Below are 23,805 nucleotides of genomic sequence, written 5' to 3'. Positions count from 1 at the left end.
AGGCAGTATCACTATGGAAGTAGATAGCCCCACCTTCCTTCCGAGGAGTGGCTGGTGGGTTTGAACCGCCAGCCTTCTGGTTAGCAGTCAAGTGCCTTAGGCACTATGCTACCAGAGCTCCTTTAGTTGAGGCCTTAACTTTTCCAGGTCATTTGGTTAACAGCAAGTAGCAGAGACTAGAACCTACCTTGTTTTATTCCTGGTCCAATAGTCTACTGCCGCACATTACCCTCCCCATATGTGTTCAATTCAAAACAAAAGTGCCCAGGACTGTTTACCTACTCTCTCACTTCTATACATACCTGGATGGACATTGGATGGACATCAGATATATCAACTCCTTATGTCACTGTAAGGAGCTCCAGTGGTGCAGTGTCTGAGGCATTTGACTAGCTGCTAACCAGAAGGTTGGTGGTTCAAACTTACCAGCCACTCCATGGAAGGAAGGAAAATGGGGCAATCTACTTCTATAAAGATTTACTGCCTTGGAAACTCAGTGGGGGTCGCTATGAGTTGGAGTCAACTCTATGGCAGTACGTTTGGCTTTTGGTTTTATACTATTGTATTACAGATTAAGGTGTCCATACTGCCCTCTTCTACTAAGCCTCAATTGCCCTGAGGTGGGCAGGATGGGAGGGAGCCCCAGGGAGCTCTCCTGAAAACGTGACTGTATGATACAATGGCTGTCAATTACACATGGATTGTAAAGCATGTGTGGGTCACAGGAGAGGAGGCGAGTAAAAAGTACTGCTGACAGTAGAAGACCCTGGGTATTTGGAGAATCTTTCTTCTAATGGTGACATTATCATAGTCTAACCCGAGATTCATATGACTAACTGGGACTGGCCTGGTAAGGGAGCTAGGTCTCTGACTGGATCCTCCCCAGAGCTGAGTAAATGCTATGAGGCAGTGTGATGTAAGGGAAGTTTGTCGTCTCCGGTACCAGGACACCTGAGTTCTAGTTCTTTCTCTGTCAAAACAATTTGCATGAATGTAGGGAAAAATTCTCTGGGCCTCACTTTCCCCATCTGTAAAGGGATTTCTAAAAGTCGATAGTCTTTAGCACTGATATTCTGAAACAATGGTACGAATATCTGATATGTTCTAACTGTAGAACAACTTTATAAAATCAAAAGGTGGTGGCAGCACCAAGGAGAGGAACCATAAGGGTCAGGCTAGGTTGTTTGGTGCTCCTTTGTCCAGCAAATCCAAGCCAGGGCTCTGCAAAGGGGAGATGCAAGATACCTGCTGAGTTGAGGCCGCCCACAGCGTAGATAAGCCCAGTGATGGATGTACAGCAGCGGGGCCGAGTTCTAAAAGCTGGCAGGTGGGGCCGGCGCTCTGGCATGAGGTGATAGTCCTTTGCTTCATCCACCAGGTCCCTGGAATGAGGTGCAAGATGCTAGGATGGGAGATATTCTCCTTACATGGTCCACATTTAGACTGTCTAATGCTGGCATCTTCCCTGCACAAACACAGGTGAATCCTGGCAGCAGACACCTTCTGGAAGGTATGGTTTCAAAGAATTCAGGTGAGTTCTGGGGAAGCCACACATGGCTGCTGAGATTTGCTCAAAACTGGAGGGCAAGACAAGCAGAGTCCACTTTAGCTTGTGGAATCAAAATGTGTATCCTCTAACAGGTACATACTAGACATGAAAAAAACAGGATGATGGCGAAAATAGTTGGCTTTGGGAGTTTGACAAGCAGCCTGCAACCAGTCTCCATTCAGATCCAGCCCTTCCTTTTCCTCCTTGTGCCTGCACTGTTGTTCACACCTTGTGACCTTACCATTAACCTCACCTGGACAGTGGCAGCAGCCGCCAATAGTTCCTCACAGAGTCTCCCCTGCCTCTAGCCACTTCCCTTCACTCCACCCTCCACACTACAGTCCTAGCGGTTGGTCTTTGGGTCTTTCTAAATGCAGATCTACCATGTTGCTCCCTGCTGAAGAACCTCTGATAACAACTCACTGGCCACAGAACAAAGTTCAAACTTCTCTACAGTGCCCTCAAGACTGCTGTCACAGGGTCCCGCTACCTTCCGCTGCACTTCCACCCTTTCCTAACACAGACCTTTACCTTTACACTGCTAGGGCTGGGAAAATGAAGAAGGTATCCAAATATGTGGAAAACTATGCCAGCAAAGAAAAAATATTTCACTGCTGCGAATATGACAAGCAATGGGAAGAAAGATGAACATTTTCCTCTGCGGATTTATTTTTTTAACAATCCTCCAATAGAGCCGCCATCTTCATAACTGTCTTGGTAGCTCTGCTCTGCTTTGTTTTTATTGATTTACTCTGGTTAAAGGTTTGCCTGCTTACAAACATGTCCTCTCTCCTTCCCAGCACTGTGGACACAGAGCCCTACATCTACCTGAGACCGGGCCACTGACTAATATTTACTGAGGAGGGCGAGGAATCCCAGGAAGTCATATTTGTACCACCAAGAAAGCTGTTGGTGGTTAAGTCAGGGCAGGCAAAATATACTGGCTTAGAGCTTCATAAATAGCTCAATAGATGAAGATGCTGGAAAATTCTCAAACAATTTTGGCAAGAGAGCCCCTTCTGCCTTGATGCTCCCACATGGCACATTTCTCTGCCTAAGGTGCAAGACTCGGGCTCTGAACGGGTCCTCTCCCAGGTTCTAGAAGACAGACTAGTCCTTGTGCCATGAATTACAACTGACCTAATTTAGTCTTTCCTCCCATGAGCTGAAAGAGAGATGGCTGAAATTGCCAAGTTCTCCTCTCTGTCCAGCTTTCAGCAGCATCCTGTGCAGGTCCACCCTTGCTCACCTGCATTTGTGGCAGCAACGCACCAGGTCATCCTGCTGCACTCGGTCCGACAGGAACTGGGGTCGGCAGAGAGGCAGGCGGATATTGGACAGCAGCTCAGGCAGGCAGGCCCCCCTCTGCTCCCGGTCATATCTGATCCAGGCCAATGCAGCTTCAAAGACCTGCCAAGACAGAGGTGAAGCTCTAGCTGATGACAGCAACTCGTTCCAACCAGAGGCCACACCCTGTATTCCCTAATATCAAACCTCCAGTTCCACACTGAGGCAGCTCTTTGGGCCCATCCATCTTTCCTTCTACTTGCCAACTGAATCCACTGCTTTCTCTCCACTTCCCCAGCTATTCCATTTGGATTACTACTCCATTTGGTCCAGTCCCTGGAAACTTAAACCAAGGTTGCTGTAGCAGTTCCTGGTTTTCATTATCATATCCTAATGAAAACCCATTGGTGGTTTGATTTTGTTTTTGTTTTTTTTAATTGTGATTTGGGTGAAGATTTACAAGGCAAATTCACTTTCCATACAGCAGTTCACATACACTATCTCATGACACTGACCACAGTTTACCACAGTGCAACAGCTCCCCCCTCACTTTCTCCCCATAGTTACCTCTTCCTAATGTCCATCCCTCCATGCACTCCTGCCCCCTGAGCTGTCTCCCTGTGCATAAACAACCCTTCTTTGTCCCATGATTGTTCTCTCCAAGGAGTGTATCTACTTGAGGTAAATGTTCAACTCATATGCCTGTCTTTTGTTTGGCTGGAAACCACAGGTGTGGGTTCAATTCCAGACCTGAAGGGCAGCTAGGGGCCATGACAGTGCTTCCACCAGGCTCTTTCGGACCAGCAAACCTGGTCCCCGCCTCCTTTATTTATTTATTTTCCTCCAAATGATTTTGAGTTTTGTTCTACATTATTTCCCTCTCTATCAAGGATCTCCTACATAGATCCCCTTCCAAGTGGATGACAGTGGTAGCCGGGCACCATCTAGTTCTTCTGGTCTCACAGTCATATAGGCTGCAGATCAGATGGTGTACCAGTCACTAGGACTAATTGTTTCCATGACTTTTGGTTTCCTTCATTCTTCTTTGCTCTATGGGGAGAGACCCATTGTTGCATCTAGATGGCAGCTTGCTAGCTTTTAAGATCCCAGTCGCTACTCGCCAAAGTAGGAGGTGGACCAATATTTTGTATAGTATGCTATGCCAAATGAGCTTGATGTCCCCTGCGACTATGGTCCCAAGCCCGCAGGTTCAACTACTCGGCCCCTCTGGGTAGCTGGCTGTGACCAAGCCGTGACCACAACCTTGCCCCTTGTCAGCTCTACTATATACCTGGTGTGATAGTTGAAGATGTGTCAACTTGGCTGGACTCCAGTTGTGAGTGGTGGTTCCCATGATGGATCACATGACTGAGTTCTGAGCGGCCAGTCTGCCCAAGGGGAGTTTCCCCAGGGGTGTGGCCTACCTGCAATGCTATCCCAAGGACAAGCTGGAAGAACGGCATTCCGGACTATATACTTCCTGGAGTGAGCAGCTCGCTGCTCGCCCTGGAGGTTTCGGATTCATCCTTTGTTGGGAACAGCGACCAGCGTGCTGCGTGCCAGCTTGATTCTCTCGGCTCTGTTGTGCTTACGGGAACCAGGCGGCTCCGGGCCTCATCTCCTCCAGAGACGAACTTTGTGGCTTGAACTCCTCTGCCGTGCGTGCGAAAGTCAGGCGGCTCCGGGCCCCATCCCCCTCCAGAGACGAACTTTGTGGCTTGAACTCCTCTGCCGTGCGTGCGAAAGTCAGGCGGCTCCGGGCCCCATCCCCCCCCAGAGACGAACTTTTCAGCTTCAACTTGTCTGCTTCTACACGCTTGTGAGCCATTTACCTAAGATAAATCTCTCTCTCTCTCTCTTTCTCTCTCTATAAATATATATATATATATACACTTTGCTGGTTTTTGTGTTTCTCTAGAGAACCCAATCCAACACACCTGGGAATTCTGATCATTCACATAAACTTATAGGACCATTGTCTGCCAACCCTATATATGTTCTTGGATATACTCCCCATTTCATAGACATACCTAATCGTTCAGCCTGTCCACCCATCTATCCACCCATATACCCATGTTAGCCTTCACTGACAATGCAGTACTGTATGTACAAAAGGGTTCATATTTGTTATCTGTACCTCCCATGTACCTCTCTATGTCTTTCTCATCCTCAATGCTGCCATATTGGTCACTCATATTTGGTACAGCCCTTCTCTTCACCCAAATCAATACTTATCTCTATCTATCGAATAGTGTTTCCTCCCCTCCCCTCCCACCCCTGGTAACCAACAAAGAAAATTTCCTTCTATATTATAGTTAACATTGGTGGTTTTTTTTTATTTCTTTCTGCATCTCAACAAAATGCTCTCCCTTCCCTCAATCATACTCATCCAGAAAGAAATTTCTACCTACTGAAGTCTAGCTCTTTAAATTTAAGACACCCTCACCATGCAACTGCACAGTATATTTGAATGTGGCTAACAGAAAACACCCAAGAGAGCTGATTAGTCAACCACCCAAAGGGAGCAAGTTGTTAGACCTATGGGCTCAGAACCATGGTTGCAGGGGACATCAAACTCAGTTGGCATAACATACTACACAAAAACATTGTTTTATATCCTACTTTAGTGAGTAGCATCTGGGGTCTTAAAAGCTTACAAGTGGCCATCTAGATGCAACAATAGGCCTCTCCTTGTCCAAAGCAAAGAAGAATGAAGAAAACCAAAGATGCATGGAAATAGTTCAGGGGACTAGTGGACCATGTGAACCTCAGCCTATATGATCACGAGACCAGAAGAACTAGATGGTGCCTGGCTGCCACTGTTTGTCACTCAGAAAGGGAACAATATAGGAGATCCTGGATAAAGTCAGAGAACAATATGGAACAAAACTCAGAATCATAAAAAAGACCAGGTTTACTGGTCTGACAGAGCCTGGTGAGACCCCCAAGACTATGGCCCCTAGTTAACCTTCAGGTCTGGGACTGAACTCACTCCCATGGCATCCCACCAAACAACAGACAGGCATAAAGAGTGAACTTTTATATCGGGAAGATACACTCCTTAGAGCTATCAATTACGGGAGAACAAAAGGGTAGCATTTGCTTAGGGAGACACTTTATGGGGCAGTAATGTACACAAAAGGATACAGGGAAGAGGCAACTAACTACAGGGATAAAGTGGGAGGAGAGCTATTACACTATGAGGATTGCAGTTAATGTCCTAAAACAAAATGTGTATGAACTACTGTGTAGAAAATGAATTTGCTCTGTAAATTTTTACCAAAATCACAATAAAAATTAAAAAAAAAAAAAGAGAGCGCATACTGATTAGTTACTTATATTCATGACTACTCATCTCAGGTAGGCCCTACTTCCTCTCAAGCCTTTTCTATTTTCTGAGCATCATCCATTTACTCTCCCCCAACTCCTAACGGATGACTTCATACCTTTTAATCTGTCCTGAAATTTCTACCACTTCCCCCTCATCCTCACTCTCAGCTAAGTAAACAGAGACAAACTGGAAGAGAGCATGTAGAAGCACCTACCAGCATCTGCCCCCACTCCCTCCTCATCTGGGTGTGTGTATCCGGCTCTCCCTCCTGCTGCGCTGGATGAACAGCCTGGGTTCCTATCAAAGACAAATCCCCTTGGGCCCTAGGCCCTGTCTCTTCTCACTCATTCCAGCAATGGTTCCTTCTTTTTTCCTATATTATCAATTCTTCCCTCTCTCCTGGAAAATTCCCACCATAATCAAAAATGCTGTAACATTTCCCACCTTAAAAAAACACAAAGCAAACCTCTTCACTTCACATTTCTCTCAAGCAACTGCTCCAACACTCTTCTCTTCTTTAGAACAAGACTCTTAAAAAGTTATCTTTACTTTCCCATTCACAACAGAATTATTTCTTATAGTATCAGAAATAACTCAAGCATCCAAGAATAAGGAAATTAAAGCTGATAAAAATAAATAGAATCTTAGACACTAAAATTATAAAAAGTTTCCATGAAAATATGCATAAGATACAATAAAACAATCTACATGGTACATAGATGCCAAAACAAAACAAAACCAAACTCACCACCATTGAGTTGGATCTGACTCATAGAGACCCCTCCTTGGGTTTCTGAGGCATTATCTCTACAGAGATAGATTGCTCAACCTTCCTTCTGAGGAGTGGGTAGTGGGTTTGAACCACCAGCCTTCTGGTTAGCAGTCAAATGCCTTAGGCACTATGCCAACAGAGCTCCTGATACATCGCTGCATACACAGTATAATCTCTGTTTTTTAATTCATTCTTTTTGTAAAGTTAAGATCATACCGTGGATTCGTAGCTGCATACACAGTATAATCTTAACTTTGCAAAAAGAATGAATAAAAAAACAGAGACTGAAAAAGAGCAGCATTTCATTTGTCACAACACCCCAGCTGCTACCATGTTCTATGTACCTGCTCCTCTGATTTTACATTCAGCTCATCCCGAGACACCAGCTCAAGCACGTCTTCCAAGGGCAGGGCCAGGAACTCTTCCGACATGGACACCTCTACAAAGTGCTGGTGGATGAAGCTGTTGGCTGCATCATACAGTACGGCACACATCATTGTCTCGGCAAACTGGCGCACACCCAGACAGTTCTTAGGGTGAAGACTTTTGGCAAAAGAAAAGACAGGAAGAAAGAAAAAAAAAAAACTTTAGAGGGAGAGAAAAAATGTTACCTTTGATCATTCTCAGTTTGGTTCTGGGCAGAGCCACAGAAGGAAAACAGACAGTTTGTCCTCAGCTTTGTGAAAAACTCCCTGTGTGACATCAGGTGAGTGACTCTGAGCCTCAACTTCTACAAGTGTAAAAGTAAGACAGATTATCCTCAAAGGTCCCTGTCTTGTGGGCCTACTGCTCTACGAGTCTAGGAGGAAAAAGCTCTCTGGAAAGTGCGCTGGGGTAGCTGTCAGAGGAGAGAAGACCAGGAGAACATGTGCTGGAGAAACTGTTGGCTTTCCCTCAGCCTGTGCTTGGCTGAGTGTCTGAGACACTTCCCCACCACTGGTCACCAGAAAGGCACTGAAGCTGTATATGAGTCAAGTACTTTATTAGCCTTTTATATTCATTCTTCCAAGTTGTTTTACCAACCCTGAAAAGTAGTAAAGGTTCTCATTTTATAGGTGGAAAACTAAGGCTCAGAGAAACTAAGAATTTTCCTCACAGTGCCTCTCCAAGTGATGGTGCTGAGGTTGAACCCAAGCCTTTTATACATGTTTCTTTGGCACCAAGGCAGACTTACACTCATTGGAGCCAAGGAAACATGACATCTCTGCCACTTACGGGGCAACCTTGGGTGGATTCCGCAGGTTCCACAAATGTCAGTTGTTTCAGCACTAGTGAAAAGGTGAAGACCATTCACCTCCTGGTGGGAGCCATGATGAAGTAAGTATGCGGGCAAAAGCACTCAGCATGCTGCCTAGTATTATGCTAGCTGCTGTTTTTATTTTCATTATCGTTGTTATTTTTCTTACTACTGTTGCATCTGAGAAAATTTCAAATGAGCCCAGTATGATTCTAAAAACTTGCTGACAGCAGCAGATCCTGGAGGGGGTATGAGCCTTTTCTCTTTTTGATTCTGTGACAGATAATCTGTGGTGGGAAACGCTATTTAACAGATTAGAAACTGCCCAGGTTTACTTTTCTTCATCAGAATGCTCGCTCTCTTTTTTTCCCTATGATGACTTATGGTTACAGACAAAGACTTATATTTACTAAGCAATATTCACCATTGTTCCCCAGAGCCAAAGGACTTAGGGTACAAGTTTACAAGCAGCAGAGCAGTCAGGGACTGAAAGGTCAGAGTATTTAAGGAGCCTGGCTTTACGACTAGTCTAAATTCTACAAAAGTGAAGCTTCATTCTAGCCTGCACTTGTTCTGTCCATGACTTTAGAAACCTACATGAAAACAAAGCCAAAAGGCCAAGAAAACATGAGCACCGAGCAACACATTTTGTAAGCAAGGAAGCTGCATAAGCTATAATGCTTTATGTAAGGTCATCTAACTAGTCAGTGGCAGGAAGCAGCAACTTGAATTAAATAAATTACTGGCTTGGTTCACTGATGCATGTGATATTCCAACGTAGATCTGAGAGGAAATTTTTGGAAAATACATAGCACCAGTGCTCACCTCTCGGAAGAAAGACTGCGCAATCTACTTCCGTAGAGATACGGCCTCGGAAACCCAAGGAGGCGTCGTTATGAGTCGGATCAGACTCCACGGCAGTGATTTTGGTTTTGGTTTAGTGCTGACCTAAAACAAGGAGGCCCACGCATCCACAGGCTGGGAAAAAGGCCACAAAGAAAAATCAGAGGCAGCCTCAGGTTGAAGAAAAGCAGCAAGCTTTTAGAATGAAGCTTCACTTTTGTAGAATTTAGACTAGTCATAAAGCCAGGCTCCTTAAATATTCTGCCCTTTCAGTCCTTGACTGCTTTGCTGCTTGTAAACTTGCACCCTAAGTTCTTTGGCTCTGGGGAACAATGGTCAGTCTAATGGGCACAGTGGCTTCAGGAAAGAATATAAGAATGTTGATGTCTTTGCAGCTTCTCTCTACTCTATTACAACCTGTCTTTCCCCACCACTGCTTAGTTCCTGACAACCATTTTTCTTAAGGCAATCAAACCTTCAGCAATCAAATCTTGAAACCTAAGGGCCCACATGTTCATCTTCAAGGATATACACGAAGGAGGAAGCTTCATTCTGCAGCCAGGCTCAGGGAGAACCACCCCAAGGAAGAGAAGCAATAATGGTAACTACCAGAGAAAAAGTACAAAGTCTCTGGGGCCTATGGCAGAGAACATAAAGAGAGTAATGTGGTTGAGGTTCAGGCCTCAGATGGGCTCCCCAGGGCTAAATTAAAAAATGTGAAGAATAGATTAGAAAACATCAGCTTTTATATTTAAATACTTGTTTCTAAAATGGTACTATGTGTGTAAAAATTTCACTTGTCTAAAAATCACTCTTCTAAGCATCTTTTAAACGAGCCCTGGTGGCACAGTGCCTAAGGCATTTGACGGCTAACCAGAAGGCTGGCAGTTCAAACTCACCAGCCACTCTGTGGAAAGAAGACTGGGCAATCTACTTTTATAAAGATTTATTGCCTAGGAAACCCAATGGGGGTCACTATGAGTTGGAATCAACTCGATGGCAGTGGGTTTTAAACATCTTTCAAAGTGACAGTACTTTATAACAGAGCCTGATCCAGAGCTGATGGTGATAACCTCAACACCCTCTAGGTGGAGCTGTTGTCCTCTTAGTGAAGGCGTGAGGAGGGTCAATTTAATCATTTCCACAGTGCCTACTTCATCAGAGGCCCTGGGTGGCACAAATAGTTAATGTACTTGGCAAAAGGTTTGGAGTAGTCCACCCAGAGGTACCTCAGAAGAAAGGCCTGGTGATCTTCTGAAACATCGTCGTTGTTGTTGTTATCAGCCACTGAAAATCCTGTAGTGCACAGTTCTACTCTGACACACATGAGCTTTTCAAGAATGGACTCAAGGGCAAGTGGTTTGATTTCGTTTAATCAGAAGGCCATTCTCTAGGTTCTGTGGGGACACAGCATAGAGCATAGAGGTGAAATAAGTCCAGTCTGTGTCCTTAAGAAGCTCACAAAAATGAGCAGGGAAGGCAGTATGTACACAAACACACATCCCTCCAGCCCACCCCAAAGGCATCCTAGGGCAGGAACACAGCTTCACTCTGGGACCTCTCTCACCATGCAGTCTCTACCTGAAAAACTGGGAATAATACCAGCTTCCCTCTCCAAAAACCACTCAGCCAGCACTGAGTAGACAAGTGCCCCCTGCATTCTAGGTATCATTACCATAGTCAGTTTGACGGGCTGAACACACAGCTGTACTCAGTGATGCCCAGGAGTACCATGTGAACAGGATGTGGACAGCAGGCAGGACTCACAGCTGTTTGCTGAGTGGGACTAAAGGAGCAGGAAGGAGGGAGGAAGAAGTCAGCTCTAAGAAGGGATGAGGCTTAGGATGGCAGATCTTGGGTGGGAGGAATGTTGGTTGTCAGGCTAGGGACCAGGTAATGAGTAGGCTCAGGTGGAGGCTGGGCCTGGGAGAGCACCATGGAGACAGGGGTGCTGTTCTGGTTCCTCCTTGCTTGTGTGTGGCCAGCACTGACCCTCACTCCCAAGCCTCTGGTGATTAAAAGGTCTTGACAAGGAAGAGCCTTCTTATCTGCTTATAGTCATCAAAACATCATAAGAAGATCTACCACACCCACTGCCGAGTACTGGAAATACATGGGGGTATTTGGTCCCATGAGGAACCCTGGGCGACCCAATAATTAAGCGTTTGGCTGCTAATCAAAGGTTGGCAGCTGGAACCCACCAGCCACTCCATGAAAGAAAGATAAAGAAGTCTGCTTCTGTGAAGATTTACAGCCTTGGAAAACCTAAGGGGCAGTTCTACTCTGTCCTATAGGGTGGCTATGAGTTTTATTTGGTTTCTACCCTTCAAGATCTTAGCAGCTTTATAAGGATTGCTCCCAGGGGACTGAGGGAGATAGAGAATTCCATGAGGTAAAATTTGGGTTGGCTCTTACAGAGCTGAGGCAAAAAGGAAGGTTAATAAATTTAAGGAGGGTGAAAATTCTAAACAAAGATGGAGATGGTTGTGGAACAGTTAGGAGTACTGAATAAACTGGTTTGGTGAGAAGAGTCAGCTAAATTAGTGGCTGGTCAGACTGGAGAGAGGACCAGAAGAAGATGTACATTGTAGGAAGGGCTCTATGTAAATCATATTCTACAAAGGTTCAAGCCAAGTAAGTGGGCACTGCTTGATACTGATTTCAAGAAAGATTATCTCTGCTCACTCTTTTCATAAAACCTATATGCTCCAAGAACTCAGAAAACTTTGACAAGGGATTCCGAATTGCAACGGTCCTGTTCCCTACCATGAGCCAGGCCCCCTGAATCGCCTCACCGTTCTCGGAGGAATGTGCAGCAGGCGTCTTTGATGCTCTGCAGCTGTAGGAAGCTAGCCCCCATGAGCAACGACTGGACATTTTGCTGGTCAATGGCAAGGTGGCCGTTGTAGGCAAAGTTGATCAGAGCCTCCAGGGCACTAGAGGAAAGAGGGAAAGCGTGAGACTTTCTTCAGAGATAAGTCTTTGCCCACAGTAGACTCAGGCCCTAACCGAGCTGACATTACTGCTTGGGGGATAGAAGGGCCTGTTCTAAAAACCAGTTAGCCTCTATCCTTTGAGATTCTCCCTAAATGGAAAAACCACTCCATCACAGCCAAAGTCTTGTTCTACTTCTTAAGTTGTCCTTACTGCCCATATAATTCTATTACAGAAAATTCTAAAAAGAAAAAGCCATCACTCACAATGTAGGTACTTAATGAGTCAATGGTGACCATTTTCCTAGGCTGCTTCTCAGCCTGTTCACCTGTACACAAAACCTATACAGACATAATCATACAATATTAGAGTTTTTTTTTCCCATTTTCTACAATGTCTTCACATTTATCATTTTTAGTGCTTACTATATAATATTTCAACATGTAAATGTGGTATACCTTGTTTCCTTTATTGGTAGGCATAATAGCTATTACCATGTTCCATTGCAACCATTGCTGTGGAGTTGGACCCGACCCATAGTGACCCCTCATGGCAGTACCATGTTAGTGCCATTATAAATGTTTTTGGATTATTATTTCTTTGGGATACATTTCCAAAATGAGATTTCTAACATCTTTTCAGGCTTCTGATTCGTACTCATCATGAAATCTAAATGCCTTCTATGAGGATGCATGTGGGCTGGTCTCTTTCCGTTTCTCCAACCTCATCACCTTCCTCTCTTTGCTCTATGCAAACATGTTAACACATTCTCACCTCAGGGCCTCTGCTCCCTCTGTTTGGAGGGCTCTTCCCCCTGGTGGCTTACCCTCTCACTTCAATTAAGGTCTTGGCTCAAATGTCACCTCACCAGAAAGGCCTTCCCTGATCATTCTGAAACAGTACAGATCCCTGCCATCATTTGCTAGGCTTTGCTTTACTCTTCTTGCATCACTTTCACTTCTAGCCATACATGCTTGTGTTTGTTGATTGTTGGGTCCCTACCACTGGACTGTGGACACAAGGAGAAGCATTGCTTTCTGTTTGCTTACTGCAAACACCTAGAGCAGTGCATAGAAGTGTTCAGTCAATCTCTGTTAAATGGAGTGTGGATGGTCATTAGCATGTGTTATGGATTGACTTGTATCCCCCAAAACTACGTGTTGTTAATCCTAACCTCTATGCCTGTAGCAATAACCCCATTTGGAGATGATGATCTCTATTTATGGAGAGAAAGAAGGGTATATCTACCATAAGACTAAAGTCTCCGTAGTTATAAAGAAAGACACCTGAGGTCTGTATCATCAAAAGGAACTGAGCCATCTTTGTTATGTCAATGAGGCAGGATTAGTGTAGGGTATGTCTTTGATCCATCTCTTTCAAGACACAAAAGAGATTAAGTAAGCAAAGAAGCAGAGATGGGAGGAAGAGAGATGCCAAGCCAAAGCTCTAAGAGACAAGGACCTTTCCCCAGAGCCAACACAGAGCGAAAGCTTTCCCTTAGGGCTAGCACCCTGAATTTGGACTGTAAGCCTGCTAAACTGTGAGGAAATAAATTTCTCTTTGTTAAAGCCACCCATTTGTGGTACTTTTGTTATAGCAGCACTAGAGAACTAAGACAGCACAGTTTCTTTTGATAGAGAGACCTCAGGTGTCTTTCTTTGTAACTACCTGAGACTTCTGTCTTATGGTAGACAGATAATTCTCTCTCTCCACAGATGGAGATTGTGATAGTTGGAGTTGTGTGTCAACTTGGCTGGACCACAATTTCGAGTGGTTTAAGCAGTTGCAATGTGGGTTATTCCCAAGATGAGACTGGATGTATATGTTTCGAGCAGCCAATCCATTGAAAGGGAGTTTCCCTAGGGGAGTGGCCTGCTTCCAATATATTTACAGACACACTCTTCTGTGATTGGGATCCTGTTGTGCTGCCTACAACTGTCCATGAGCAAATAATCCACCATTCGGCCTGGAGAACTTGGATTCATCATTTGTTGGAGTCAACAGCCAGTATACTGCCTGCCAACCTTGAGCTCCTCAGCCCCTGCAGCTGCATGACTCAGGAAAAGCCTCCAGCTTGACATTTGATCCAAGAACTTGGGATTTGCCAGCTTCTATAAGTACATGAGCCATTTTCCTAAGATAATTTTTTTTTTTTTTTTTCTCTATATATAAGCTTTACTGATTTTGCTTCTCTAGAGAACCCAGCCTAACACATTTGGTACCGGGAGTGGTTCTAAAGAGACAAAATCATAAGGATGGGCTTCTTAAATTGGTTCTCACTGATTCTGTTTTGGTTCTCCAATTTGATTAATCATAAAGACACTGGTGACTCTGCCTCCATCAGTAAAGAAGGCCCTGCTAACCCGTGGTGTGAGGTGGCAACATTAATATGCAAAATAGCACCACCAATAAATCAAGTATTTTTGAGAAGTGAGGCTCTGGGTGATTGCATATTTGATACTATTTTTCTGCAATTCTATCAGTATGAGGAGAATAAGGAAGCTGGTTGGTTGGTCTGATTTATGCCAGACAAAGTGGTGAAAGAGCAAAATGAGTTCAGGGCTGCTGAGTCAAGCACCGCATAAAAGACCTCAATGTTTCCAGTTATGCTCTGAAAGAAGGCCTATTTCTTCTAGTAACAGAGCTCATATTACCGAAAAATAAACCCAGAGTCTTATTGTAAGGGTGTCTGAATTACAACGTCAAATAAATTGCCAACTCAGAATGGTTTCTGAAGTTAAAGTGAGGGCATTGATTAGGAAAAAATGGGATCCTGAAACTTGGAATGAGGATAGTCAGGAAGATGAGGCTATATGGAGCTGGTAAATTCTGTTGAATCCCTCCCATCTGAAGGGATTACTATAAAACCATTAACCCTTCTACCTCAGTATGATGGGTTTAACCCAGCTGTTCCTGCTGGGTCACTGCCTGAGGTAGATGCCATGGAAGACATTGTTGAATGTTCTCAGGAATCGCCCCAACCACCCATTGCTGCTGCTAGACCTATAACTAAACTTAAGTCCAAGTAAGCCCCAAAAGGTGAAATATAAAGTGTGATTGAGGAGGTGGTACGCAATACCCAAAAAGACCTACTTGATTTTGCTAACATGCACAGGCAGAAAGCTGGAGAATATGTATGGGAGTGCCTACTGAGGGTGTGGGATAATGGTGCAAGGAATGTAACACTGCATCAGTCTGAGTTTATTGATTTAGCCCCACTAAGTATGGATTGGGAGCTCTGGTAGCATAGTGGCTAAGACACTTGCCTGCTAACCAGACGGCTGGCGGTTCAAACCCACCAGCCACTCCTCGGAAGGAAGGTTGGGCAATCCTACTTCCGTAGTGATACTGCCTCGGAAACCCAAGGAGGGGTCGCTATGAGTCGGGGCCGACTCGACGGCACATAACAACAACAACAACAACAAGTATGGATTACGGATTCTTTGTTCAATGTTTCAGCTACAGAGGTTAGAAAAGGATCTAATTGTTTACTTGGTTAGCTTACTGAAACATGGATTATCGGTGGCCTACCTTGACCTCAAGTCAAATTGAAGTACCAGACTTGATTTGGTATAATGTAGAAGAAGGTATCCAGAGACTTAGGGAAACTGGCATGTTAAAATGGATTGATCAGGTTAGACCCCTAGAGCCAGAAATGGAGAGACCAGAGGACATGTCTTTCACCAGTACAGTGAAGAACAAATTTGTGAAGGGAGCCACAGCATTCTTGATGACTGCTGTGATTGCTATTTTATGTAAGCTGGATTTGATAGTGGGAACTGCCCTAATTGAACTAAGACACTTAAATGCAATGGGGCTGGTAGTAGGGGACAAGTGGCAGCAGTTAATCAATAAAGATAAGGTGGGCGTGGTTATCATAATGGACAGCAGAGTCAAAATAGTAATCAGAATAGTCTGACTCATGTGGAATTATGGCATTGGCTACTTAGGTATGGTGTTCGTAGGAGTGAAATACATGGTAAACCTATTACATATTTACTTGATCTGTACAGATAGAGGGAACTCTGGTGGTATAGTGCCTAAGGCATCTGACTGCTAACCAAAGGGCTGGCAGTTCAAACCCACCAACCACTCCTTGGAAGGAAGGTTGGGGAATCTACTTCTGTAGTGATACTGCTTCAGATACTCAAGGAAGGGTCACTATGAGTTGGATCCAACTCGATGGTAGTGAGTTTGGTTTTTGGTTTTGGTATAGACAGAAGAATTCTAGGTCACATGAACAGCAGTCCAGACTGAATCACCAGAATACAGAGTCATGGCCTCTCAATCAATTCCCAGACTTGAGTCAGTTTACAGACTCACAACCCCCTGAATGAAGGGGAGGCCAGGTCCCCTTGAGGAAGGACCCCACTACATTGCCAAAAATTTACAATGTCAATCTTTCTCCCAGCCTTCTCGAAAGGGATCTGAGGCCTTTTAAAAGAATGACTGTTCACTGGGGAAAAGGAAATAATCAGACTTTTTGGGGATTACTGGACACTGGCTCTGAACTGACACTAATTCTAGGAGACCCAAAGCGTCATCGTGGCCCACCAGTCAGAGTGGGGGCATATGGAGGTCAAGTTATTGATGGTATCTTAGCTTAGGTGCGTCTCACAGTGGGTCCAGTGGGTCCCTGAACCCATCCTGTAGTGATTTCCCCATTTCCAGAATGCATAATTGGAATAGATATACTTAGCAATTCCCACGTTGGGTCCCTGACATGTGGAGTAAGGGCTATTGTGGTGGGAAAAGCCAAGTGGAAGCCATTAGAACTGCCCAGTGATTAAAGTCAATAGAAAATTACAGCAACCCAATTCTGATATGACTATTAATGGCCCAGAACCTTTAGGAATGAAGGTTTGGGTCACCCCACCATGTAAAAAACCATGACTAGCTGAGATTCTTGCTGAGGTCCAGGGAAATATGAAATGGGTGGTAGAAGAAGATAGTTCTGAATATCAGCTACAACCATGTGACTAGTTGCAGAAACGAGGACTGTGATTGTTATAGTTCTTCATTGTGTATGTGTATGTGCATGTGTATGCATCAAATATTTTTGTTTCCTTCTGTTATGAACTATGAAATGTAAACAGGGTTAATATGTTTAGGTTGTACACATGTTAGCATATCATGTTAGGTGCAAATATGAGTTTATAATTGTCCTTATTTAGAGATTATATATGGTTAAGGAGATGTGTACAACTGCCAAGTTGACAAGGGGTGGACTGTGATAGTTGTTTGTTGTGTGTCAACTTGGCTGGACCATGATTCTGAGTGGTTTAAGCAGGTGTGACATGGGTTATTCCCATGATGAGACTGTATGTATATGTTTTGAGCAGCTAATTCACCAAAAAGGAGTTTCCCTAGGGGTGTGGCCTGCTTCCAATAAATTTATGGACATCCTGGGAAAAAGACACACTCTTCTGTGCATTGGGATCTTGTTGTGCTGCCTACAACTGTCCATGAGTGAACAATCCACCATTTGGCCTGGAGATCTTGGATTCGTCATTCGTTGAAGCCAACAGATGGTATACTGCCTGCCAACCTTGAGCTTGTCAGCCCCTGCAGCTGCGTGAGTTGGGAAAAGCCTCCAGCTTGATGTTTGATCCAAGAACTTGGGACCTGCCAGCTTCTGTAAGTGTGTGAGTCATTTTCCTAAGATAAATTTTTCTCTTTCTGTATATATATATGCTTTACTGGTTTTGTTTCTCTAGAGAACCCAGCTTAATACAGAAATCATCTCCAAACATCCAGAGTGTATCATACAGTCTCTCAGCTCCTTTCCCTACAATTTCTTCCATTGTGAGATTAAGAGGCTAAGCAATAAATAATGGATTACTGACTATGGGATAACCTTGGGCTTGACCTTCTTCAGCTTCAACCTTCTGATCTGTCAAATAAACATGATATCCATGATCTTCTAAACCAGTGTGGTCCAGTAAAGTAGCCACTAGCCACATGTGGCTATTTCAAATTAAATTCAAATTAATTAAAACTAAATAAAATTAAAATTTCATTCCTCAGTTCCACTAGTGCTCAATAGTCACACGTGGCTACTAGCTACCATTTTGGACAGTACAAACGGAATGATTGAACCACGGCATGAAGTTCTAATGGGCAGTACTGTTCTAGGCTGTTGAGATGGTAGCAAATGAAGATACTTGTAAACTATTTTGCCACATAAAACAGCAAGCACAGAAAAGCTCTGAGAATAATATACTAACTTGTGCCTCAAACTCAGCGTAAAAAGCATTGTGGACCCTCATTCTTATTACAAGTGTTACTCTAGAAGTAGAGTGAAAACAACATCAAAATTCCCTTCATTTTAACCCTTCTCAGGTGCCTGAAGAATAGTCTAACTTGTCTATGTATCACCTACTATGTGTGTGGCACTGCCCTAGGCTCTGTGTCCTGTTGTGGACTCTTAAATTGCATCAAGTACCAAGCTGAGGCTCTGCTTGGAAAGCAGCCTATGAAACCTAATTGAAGGATTTAGTACCTTGGGTCCATTCCTTGCATTACAATCTCATCTTGCTTGCACTCCATCATGTCATTTGTAAACATAGCGTGGAAATACGGGATTGAAGCTGCTAAAACGATCCGGTGAGCACTGAATTTGTGGTCCCCAATCTGTGCACAAAGTAAAATACAAAGACAGACATTGAGAATTGCAAATACCAAAACCCTTCTATAGCTTATCCCTCTGGCCTCTTTAATGACACCAAAGGCGTTAGTGCAAGAGCACCAAGGTTCATTGTGGTGACTATACATTAAAAAATTATGTATTTAAAATTTTATATACTCAGGTATTGAAGAAGATGTAAATAATACATTTTGATGAGGTATTTTTACTTAAGTGGCAGTCTACATCGCAACCCTTTCCAAACTTCTCACCAGCTCAAATAGCCGATTCCTTTAACTCAGCATCCCAATATCAGTTTTATTAGAAGGTACACGGAATAGACAAAAAAACTGTCCAAGAACCCTGGAGCTCCTAACAGTACATTCTTCAAAAAGAGTAAATACCCAGTGGCAGAAAGAGGAGAAGAGATCAAACTTGAACAGGGCATTAAGGACAGAGTGGGCATCAAGGGGTTGAATGTTGAAGGGTCCATGGGTACCATGCGGGCTGTGGTTGACAGAAAAGGCCTCTGGGGAAAGAGGTGGCTGTTCTCTCCAATTTGTAGCAAACCCTCATCATCACATCTTCAGCCTGAGAAGTTCCAAAGTGTTTTTCAACTATCTGCCAAAGGCTTTTCCCTTCAATAAGCATTGCCATTTATAGCTCCAAGCTACATAAACATTTCCACTTAAGAACTTTTCCACCCTGCAGAAATAGCTAAACGATCATTATTCTCTCTTTCCTCTAGGCTCCATATTAGTAAAATGCCAGTGCATCTCACTACCTGATGTTCATTTCTTCACATCACATTTATTCAAGGATTCTAGCTCAGGTTCTGTTACCATATCCTCTTTTTCACTGAACTTCAGGTTTATTACCTCTAAACAGACCTTCAAGATCACACATACAGACATATACACTATCTCCCAAATGCCAAGAGATCCTTACCAGAGTCTTTTAGTTCCTCACATAATCTAAGTGTTGCTCTACTACAGATGTTGGGGACATTAAATGACTGTGTGCTTTGGGCATTTTCCATAATGTAAAAAAAAGAAAAAATCTTAGAAATAACTTACACATTTCTAAACATTGTTTTAATAAGGCTTATGATGAAAACCAGCAGTCTCTGGTTCCCAATTATAATCCCTGATCCTGCTGTGAGGAACAACTTCTTTCAACTCTTAGGCATTTCCTTTAGTATTTATCTTCACATTTCTAAATAATATGTCCATATGTTATTTCTTAAGCTTCGCTACCTGTGACAACCAGCCTCTAAGATAACCCCCAACGATCTCTACCTCCTAGTATTTACACGTTTGCATAGTCCTCTCAAGAAGCCCTGGTGTCACACTGGTTAAAGCGCTCAGTTGCGAACTGAAAGGTTGCTGGTTTGGACCTACCAGCTGCTCCGACAAGACAAAGATGTGACAGTCTGCTTCCGTAAAGATTTACAGCCTTAGAAACCCTGTGGGCAGTTTTATTCTCTCATATACGGTTGCTATAAGTCAGAATCAACTCCATTGCAACAGGTACAGTCCCTTCCCACAATATATCAAGGCTGGTCTGTTGACCAACAGAATACAGCAGAAGTGATGGTATGTCATGTCCAAGGATAGGTCAAGAAAGGTACCACAAATTACTCTTATTCGCTCTCCTGGATCACTTGCTCTGGGGGGAAGGCAGACATCATATCCTAAGGAGAGGTCTATATGACCCAAAACTGAAGCCTCCTCCTACAGCTACCTAATTAAGCCTGGAAGCAGATCCTTCAGCCCTCATCAAGCTTTCAAATGACAGCAGTCCAGACAGACATCTGGACTGGAACTTTATGAGGGACCTGAGTCAGAACTACTCCACTAAGCTCCTTCCGAATCCCTGATCCACAGAAACTGTGAGATAATAAATAAATGTTGTTTTAAGCAACATCAGATGACTGGAAGGAACTCTAGTGACAAGCATCTGGCTGATAACCAAAAGGGCAGCAGTCTGAACCCACTAACCACTCTGCAGGAGAAAGATGAGGCAGTTTGCTTTTGTGAAGATTTATAGCCTTGGAAACCCTATGGGGCAGTTCTACACTGTCCTACAGGGTAACTATGAATTGGAATCAACTCAATGGCAGTGTTTTCTGTTTGTTTTTTTCTTTTTTCAAATGATAAATGGAAAAAATACTGAAGTTGTCAAGGACTTCATTTTACTTGGGAATATCCACAATTAATGCCCATAGAAGCAGCAGTCAAGAAATCAAATGACAGATTGCATTGGGCAAATCTGCTGCAAAAGACCTCTTTAACACTTTTTAGTGTTAAAGATCTAATATACAGCCACAGAAGTCAAAACAGCCTGGTATTGGTACAACAACAGACACACAGACCAGTGAAATAGAATTGAGAACTCAGAAATAAATCCATTGACGATCTCTAAAATTATTATTTCAGTTATGGGAAAGTCTTTTCATACCATTTCTATGATCATTTCCTCCCCTCTACTCTCTCTTTCCCTGAATTTCTATTAGCCACGTATTAGACTTCCTGGGATGACCTTCTAGTTTTTTTCTATCTATTCTCCACTATTTTCCAGCTCTTTTTCTCTATCTTCTAGGAAACTTCTTAATTTTATCTTACATTCTGGCTTGTAGTTTTTTACACTGGTTATCATATTTTTAATTTCTAAGAGGTCTTTCTTGTTTTCTGAAGGTCCCTTTTTAAGAGAACCTTGCTCATCTTTCATGAATGTAGTGTTTTCTCTAATTTCTCTCAACATATTACATAGTTAAGCTGCCTTTAATTCTTTGGCATCACTTGGCTATCTGTTCATACCCCAGAGTGAGGTACTTCAAAAGCTGTTTGAAAGCTGTGGGGGGGGAGGGGGGTTAGGTTTGTCAACTTGTGGACTTCATGGTTAGTGTGACCAGGCAAGGATCTGCCATTGTATTGAAGACCCCTAAAAGTAGGAGCTCTGGTGACGTAGTGTGTAAGGCACTTGACCGCTAACCAGAAGACTGGTGGTTCAAACCCACCAGCCACTCCTCGGAAGGAAGATGAGGCAATCTACTTCCGTTGTGATATTGCCTCAGAAATCCAAGGAGGGGTCGCTATGAGTTGGGTCCAACTCGATGGCAAATAACAACAACAAAAACAAAAGTAGTCGGTATCTTTAGGACTTTTTCTCTGGAGCTAATTCTATTAGAGAAGGATCTTCCAATTTCTTACATGGCAGTGACTGGCTGAAGATGTTCTGGAAACTGAGTGAAGGAGGGGGATGGTCCTACAATTCATTATTTAGACTTTCCCTTAAAATCTTACGGAGTTTTACTCCACAGTCTGTCCCTTCCTCTATAGTTGGTGTGCCTGAATTTGGAGCCTCTGGATATCTAAGACTAAAACTCTTGCCTCCTGAGAGAATCAGGGGTAGTGGTGGTGGCTAGGTATCTAATTACTTTTCACACAGATTTTCAACTAATCTTCCTGTTTCCAGTATTTGGGGTCTCTAATTCTGGAGCTATTCCAATGCTCTGCAATAAAAATCCTCTTTCTTAGTTTCTCCCACTTGCAGCCACTTAGCTTTCAGTTCTACTAAGTCCATCACACATACTTTCTGGCTTCAATATTCCCTTGTTCTCTCATTTGCTGTTAGCTCTAACCCCTTTTATTATCATATTAATAGGGTTATAAGATGGGAATGGAGGTTAAATTGTGTGTTCAATTTGCCATTTAACTACTATGTACTTATTTTTCAACTAGAAACTAAACACAAGACAAAGGAGTAAGCTCTATTTTCATTACTGGATGACCTGATTTCCCAAAAAAGCTCAGCTAAAGAGAAGAAAGGCTTACCTTGGGATAAGCTAGCCAGATTACATCTAAATTCTGTGCCAGTTAAGGGTAACAACAAGGTTGACTTTGTCTGAAAAAGAGAAACCAAAATTGGGAAGGGTCTGAGCTACAAGTTACAAGAAATGGGTGTAGGATAGTTAGCTTAGGAAGAGAATTTAGAGGGATATGATAATCGTCCTCATATCCTAGAAAGGCTATGGCATGGATGAGGGTAGAACTAGAATTTACAGGGAAAGAGATTTCAGTTTATCAGAAAGAATGAGAGCCTGTCACCTAAGAATGTTAAGAGAGGTCTTAGACTGGTTCTAGAGCTATTAAGTGACTACTTAAGGGATGTTCCACTTCTATAATCCTGTGATGCTATACTTTTGCAAAGTTTTTTAAAATCCAAATACTCTTATTTGTAATCTGTTTAAAAATGTCACTTTTTAAAAAATGAGCTGATTATTTGTTGAGCTCCTTTTATACACCATGGATTATGCTAAGCATCCATTAAGCACATTTTTTTTCTTCCCATTTTAATCTTCCCAGCAGCTTTCTACAGTAGGTAGCTACCATTAATCCCATTTTTTATATGAGAGAACCAAGCTTTAAATGTATCTTGTCCAAAGTAAACTAGCTAATATGTGAAAGAGAAGGAATTATGCTTGCATTGTTTACCAGTGGGGTTTAAGAGGGACTCAGTAAGTAATACACCTTCCTCTCAATTTGTTTTTCTCAGCCAACTGAAAAAAAACTTAATTAAAAATAAAGAATCCACGCATGCATAAAACTAAATACATGCAAAACATACACACATACAAATGAGTACAAAACGGGAAATCTGAATAAGATTGGTGGGTTACATCAACATCAATATCCTGACTGAGATACTGTACTATATATAGTTTTACAAACTGGATTCTCTGGCTGGCATATACGGTTAAATGCTCAATTATAAGCTAAAAGGCTGATGGTTCAAACCCACCCAGAGGCTCCTCAGGAGACAGGCCTGGTGATCTGCTTTAAAAAGGTCAGTCTTGAAAACTATGGAGCAGCTCTACTCAGCACACAATGGGTCACTATGAGTCAGAATCGAATAGATGACAACTAACAACAGTAACCACTGGGGAAAACTGAGGAAAGGGTATACAGGGATCACTCTATTATTTCTTACAGTTGCATGTGAATCTACAATTATCTCAAAATAAAAAGTTTAAAAAGGATAAGGCAAATGGGAGATCAAAATATACTGCTATTACTGATAGCTCTAATATTGTAAACTATGGCTCATATAGGAAGGCAAGTAGGTTCCCAATTATTAACCTCTAGAATTACAATGATTAAGCACTTGGCTGCTAACTGAAAAGTCAGCAATTCCACAGGTGAAAAGTCCTGGCGATCTGCTCCTG

At 43.0% G+C, this 23,805-nt stretch overlaps 1 protein-coding gene across 1 annotated transcript in view; it reads right to left on the bottom strand.

The window, feature by feature from the left end:
* Nucleotides 1-23,805, bottom strand: part of KLHL18 (kelch like family member 18) — a 94,457-nt gene that overhangs the window by 9,696 nt on the left and 60,956 nt on the right. Inside the window, exons 2-6 of the mRNA XM_007951756.2 lie at nt 18,456-18,586; nt 11,815-11,955; nt 7,284-7,482; nt 2,799-2,959; nt 1,246-1,382 (exon numbers count right to left, since the gene is read on the bottom strand). Of these exons, the coding sequence (XP_007949947.1) occupies nt 1,246-1,382; nt 2,799-2,959; nt 7,284-7,482; nt 11,815-11,955; nt 18,456-18,586 (769 nt within the window). The remainder of the gene's footprint in view (nt 1-1,245; nt 1,383-2,798; nt 2,960-7,283; nt 7,483-11,814; nt 11,956-18,455; nt 18,587-23,805) is intronic.

Source organism: Orycteropus afer, unplaced genomic scaffold (assembly GCF_000298275.1).
Source record: "Orycteropus afer afer isolate SDZICR_OR568_19922 unplaced genomic scaffold, OryAfe1.0 scaffold00311, whole genome shotgun sequence".
In the NCBI taxonomy this organism is placed as follows: domain Eukaryota; kingdom Metazoa; phylum Chordata; class Mammalia; order Tubulidentata; family Orycteropodidae; genus Orycteropus; species Orycteropus afer.
This window is presented reverse-complemented; position numbering and strand designations above follow the sequence as displayed.